This window comes from Opisthorchis viverrini (assembly GCF_000715545.1).
Source record: "Opisthorchis viverrini unplaced genomic scaffold opera_v5_524, whole genome shotgun sequence".
Classification (NCBI taxonomy): Eukaryota; Metazoa; Platyhelminthes; class Trematoda; order Opisthorchiida; family Opisthorchiidae; genus Opisthorchis; species Opisthorchis viverrini.
Genome location: NW_008752186.1, coordinates 167,573 through 173,293, shown reverse-complemented (window position 1 = coordinate 173,293; position 5,721 = coordinate 167,573). Strand labels below are relative to the sequence as shown.

The 5,721-nt window shown below is 41.5% G+C and overlaps 1 protein-coding gene across 1 annotated transcript; it reads right to left on the bottom strand.

The window, feature by feature from the left end:
* Positions 1–416: 416 nt before the first annotated feature.
* T265_15466 (hypothetical protein) lies at positions 417–5,229 on the bottom strand (the record flags this gene model as incomplete). The annotated part of the gene is made up of 3 exons (XM_009178264.1): positions 417–714; positions 2,664–3,839; positions 4,943–5,229. Coding segments are annotated over 3 exons (1,740 nt in total), but the record flags the coding sequence as incomplete, so codon positions are not given.
* Between the last annotated feature and the right edge of the window lie 492 nt (positions 5,230–5,721).

Sequence of the window (5,721 nt, the reverse complement as noted above, 5' to 3'; positions counted from 1 at the left end):
AGTGTATTTGTATCATTTAAAAAGTGCACCTTCGTCCACGTCTTTTTAAAGAGCATGGTTAATTTGTGAACAGTGCACGGAATTTTAGTACTCATAATAACGAAGTAGACTAATCCAAATTAGTCTATGGCAAGCACTGATACCACAAGGGCACTTGAGACTTCTTTATTTTCAGGATATCCTGACCCGCCTAAGCGAAACTGTGTCCCAATAAGCAACTATTTTGATGCATCCCATAGTTACTCCTCCTAAAATTTAATTCGTATCTTTCCTATCTCCAAGGTTATCAAATTTGCTTCTATGGATTTAAAGGCTGGAAAGCTGCAAGGTTTAGTCATGGAAGGTAGGTACAATGTCAAGCGATACTGAGGTTGGAAAAATAGTCATAAAGAAGCCTTGGAGTTCACTGAACTTACTTTGTATCTTTGTGAACTCTGCGTCTTTTAGTTGGGCCATCTCCGGCGAATACATTCCGTTCATAGGCGGAAAATAGTTACTCATCGTTACCGCGCATGTTGATTCATCGGTACTCTGAGAATTCCCGCTTGAAATCTGTGGTTGTTTCATCGCAACACTGTCTAACATTTGGGCTATTAGGTTTGTCCATTGGTGAACTGATCCTTTGAATTCATCCAGTACCCAGATAACCTCGATGCCTTCGCGGCAGGCCTGAACGTTGGAATGACATTCGCTGGTGCTGATCCAGTGGGTCGACTGCAGGGCGATAAAGAACCAGATTTGTGGACGTTTTGGCAGAAAACCATCTACATACGTCGTTTGTCAGCGATTAGGTGTGATTGGTCCCTAAACGCTACATTTTTTCCAGACTTGAACATCTTTTAAGCGGGTGTTAAAAGCAATTCCCTCAATGGATGGAGGCTAGAATTTTTCTGTTTTGAACTGTTTGATACTTGCTGCAGAGCGTAGCCGTGAATACCAGACATAGGATATTAGTTTCACTTTTCATTGACCACTGATGACGTTTTTGGTTGAAGCCTTATCCCATCCAAATCAAAAAATTACTTGTATGCTTTTTGAGATGGACTAATTGTAGAATAGGCTCTTTTGATGGTTGCTGAAAGGTCAAATTGGAGCCAAAAGACCGCCGACATAAGGGGTTGTAGGTAGTTAAATCTAGGTGGAAACATTCGGAATCTTCACAGAGAACGTGTTTTGATTTTGCGTTGTTTGATGATTTATCACACTCGACATCAGTTAGGAAGTATTTAGAGTTTATTCTCTCAACAAAATATAATTACATTGCCAATAACTTTATTACATAAGCTCGTGATTTATTTAAATAAAATTACGATAGAAACGCCTACCAGTTAGAGCGCACGGTAGGTTTTATTCAGTATTTGCGAATTTATCAATGGGAATTATCTGAACCAATAAAATTTACTTAGGGACAAGCTCATGGATAGCGTTGATGGGACGGTTGAAGTGTGATCATATCAGAGTAGCGTCAGCAATACAAATGGACCAAAGGCGATTATTACAAATGCAAATTCCTTTTTATGTCAGCACGCATATATATACTAACACTGAATTTTGAGAGCTACGATTGTCGTTAAGTTCCCCTTATTATTACCTACCACTTGTGAGGTCAAGCTGAAATTCCACACTTCCGCCCAAATAAATTCCACAGCATTTCGTCAATCTTTTATATTTATTGCTTAAATTTACCATGGTCTCAGTTGGAAATGGTTCTCACTTCTTCTCAATTATCATTATGAAAGCTTACGCTCTTTCGTAACCCAAATCAACTTTAATTCACATCCTGAGCATAGGGTTGGTATGAAGATATGCATTATTAACAGAAAATAACCGTAGTTTTAGGGCTATATCAAACTAACCAGAGTAACGTCATAGTCATTACCATGAGCTTGGAGTAGCTATTCATGTGGCAGCCGGTAATTTATCGATTAAATTATGCACGAAGTTTGCAAGGTCGAGCTGTAAGTTAAGGACTCATGATGATTGCCACCAATTAATGACCTCTTGCTTCGACATGGTGGTGCATCCTGTCCGGCTGTGAATAAAGAACGCTGATTATCCAAGGCCGCATGGTCTTTTGGGATGACTTGGACTTAATATTTCCTCTTCAAGGTTTAATCGCCTTATAATATTCCGCAGTACTTGACGTTTCTACTAGGTATTTGAAAGCTCTGTTGAATTATGGCAAAGGATTTATATCCTTTCTCACACAATGACCTTGCTTCGTTGTTAAAAACCACCAAGTAATGGTCCCTTAATTCATATATATTATCCAAATAATTTACAGGGTAACTATCAAGGTCAGAGCAACGAAAAACTAAGATCTGATGGCTTTACACAAGACTTTTCGTTGCGCACTCGGTCGGTCCACTTGGTAGGGGTATTTCAAAAATTAACTGGGCTAGCTTGATGGGCGTTGTTTTTCTCGTCATTCCACCGTATCGGCTAGAAACCCCTTTTAGGAACTGTATCAGTGCCCCTGTAGGTACAAGTAACAAACAGAAGATATCGCCAATCATATGAATGAGTTATGTAAATAGGAACTATGGAACGAGCAATTTACACTGTCTTTGCTCTGCTTGTATTCTGAATATGGTGATTTAGATCTCACATGTGGACGAGGGGCATAGTTTCTGTATTTGGTACGGTGTCACGCGGAGACTCACTTGACGCATGATTCTTTGTTGGTGTTCCAATGAATGCCAATGTGAAAGAGCTTTAGCCATCGTTTCAAACTGAAGCGTATCCTCGTACTCCTGGCCCGCCTCGTTTGAGCACCCGGAGAAACATCTGTACTCAACATGTACCTGAGTTAACATGTGGGACAATTTGCGTATTGTTTCACTAAATTTTCCCGAAACAGAAACAGGTCTGATTTCGTGATCCGAGTCCTCCACTGCAGCTGATTCTCGTAGCTTGTCCATGTATGTAAGGGACCATGTAGCAAGCTTGTTCCACAAAAAGCTCCGCGTACTTACCAACCAACTGAAAAGAGCCACCGCTCGTAAATGACGACTACACTGGCAGTGGATCCGAAACTTGTGTACAGATGTGGTTGAAACGTCGCAAGCCAAACAAAGCAGCTGAACGTTTGATGTTGAATGTACATTGTTTTGTCGTTGGACTTGTCCATTTTCAAAAAGCCGTATGAGTTCCAAATGACTTTGTGTTCCAGTACCACCTTTGTGATCAGAAACGTTTAGACCAAAAACACGTAACTGGTTTGCTGGGCCACCTTCGCACACATGTAACAGGAGGCTCAGCCGCTGCGAATGCTTCTCTGTCTTACAATGCAGTTGAAAATTTGCTTTCAGCGGACTTTTATAGGAGCACAGGCGACAGAGCCAAAAGCCACCAGAGTGGGTGGTGATGAATGGAGTCATATGGTTCTGATTTAGAGGTATGCGGATGCGTTCTGCATGCTTCAGCAATACATCCAATTTGTCAGTGGTGAATGCAAAGCAGACTTGGCAAGCGAACGGGTATGGTGATGACTCGGTGAGTTTTGCAACAAATTTTTCTGTGCTCAACGTGTCTTCGGAATTACAGTCAACCGATAATTTGGTCATATGTAAGTATCCGTTGTTAAATGCAGCAAAATCCTCTTCATCAGTTTCCGATGTCAATGACTCCCTGGGAAAAATGAACGAAGATTTGCCCGGTTCCCCGTTTCGACGTGGAACACATGGGTCACTGCTTCCGCAAGGGGAGATTGTGTCAACACTGGCCTTCTGGACATTTGACTGTAAGTGCGTCGAAGGCAACATGGAAAAAGCTGGATGAGTGTGTGTAGAGCATGTGGGGGTCTTTGTCACCGGTTTAACGCCTGTCTGCTCCAGCTCCTGTTGAATTAAGTTGATCACATTCGATTAGTATCGCATAAAACAAACACATTACCATGAAAAAAACTGCCCACAAGGTTGCTGAAGACTTCCCGACAGCCCACAACCAGTTTCGCCCTTCTTGAAGCTCATCCGGTAGTCGCACTCCCTTAGTTCCCGTCAAACTTATGCTATACTTGAACCCAAATTGGACCGATTGCGATAAATACACTCATTTGCAAACCATTTTGTTTTTCACGGGGACTGAATTGAATCTCTCGTTTAGTATGTTGCGTTTATCAAAGAATTAACTGTAGTGCAACGTACATCTACTTGCACAAAATCTATTTTAGCATAACTCCGTTTCGCTACACAACATGTTGCTCCTGTAGACAGTATTTTAGTTCATCATTTGTGATGAATTCAAATGCAAACACCGGTGTGGGGAAAATTCTTGAGGTTCTCAGACTAGACATTACGGGATAATTCAGCAAATTTACTGTCACAACCCTCAATAAACTGTGGAACCCCTCCTGGGGCTTCATGCAACTTGCTTCGCTAAAAATAATTTGGTATTCGAGTCCAGTTTCCTTTGTTGAGATGAGGCTTAAGTCAAGCCACAAGATTAACAAGGAACTGGGGGCTTGAATCGCTAAGTTAATTATCCAAAATATTGTAAAAGCCGAAAAATTATCACCATTTGTCTCCATTCTGGAGTTCATCCACCAAATTTTATGCAGTTCATCATCCGCTAGATGCAACACAATGCATAGCACTCAGCCAGAATTCATAAGGGCTGTGAATGGCAAATAGATTTATGTGTCAGGGGTTCTTGGGTCAACCTTACTGGCTTCATGTAAGTGTGGATGGCTCTTATCGAAGGAATGAATCCTGCCTAACAATCGAAATCTATTGCTTTGCGATTCGACAAGGGATGAATAACATGGCTAGTTCACACGACACAGGTGGGCAAAATTCATGTCGTGACAGGTCGATTTGATGCTTACTGGGCTAGCGTGATCTCGATCAAAAACACTCCTTAGGTGGTATTAAGAGCAACCGAATACGAGGTGAACCAACATGAGGAAACGCATGCGTATGAGATAGGGAAACAAATAACCTACCTGGACATTGTTTAAATGTTTGTCCGACTGTTGATGAATGGCCAAATTTCCCTTTGTCGTTGTCGAGTAATTGCATATTTCACATCGATATGGCTTGTAACCACAGACGTAAGCTTCTCCGCGTCCCAGTCGTGGGTGGTTAGACTTTGTCAGGCAGTATGGACACAATCTGTTGAAACTAGGTTGACTGTTGGCGCTGTTATTTCCGATGAATATTGTGAGGGGACTTTCGCTACTTTTGCAACGCACTAGCTCACTGGAGGCCATTGGGAACAAAAGTGCAGTGGCTGATAATGAAAGAGACAGGATTGAACACGTAAGTTGGTAAATCGGCTTTCTGAACGAAAAGTCGGAATTGGTGACAACATAACTTGTGCTGAAGTATGGGCACATAAATTTGGAACGTATTCGGAACAAATCTTGAGTGTTCTGAAATGGAGCGTCCGCTAAGAGATGAGGTACAGCATGTTTACTCACCTCGGCGTAGGTCAGCAATCAGGGTCTATTCCACTGCATTAGATTCATTCACTGTGGTTAACATATTCGGACCAGGAACATCCTTCACCATTTGCAAACACAGTACTATTTTGACTAGCTGTAAACGGACTATCAGTATATTTACTCTGTTAATTAAGCGTCATCGTCTTTTCCAACTCATCTCACCTAATAATAAACATTTGATGCAAAGCAGTCGGTCGCGGGATACAACGCTTTTAATCACGAATCCCCATCTGTTTTTTTCCTATTTATGTAGTCGCAATTAGTTTATCCAGTTGGTA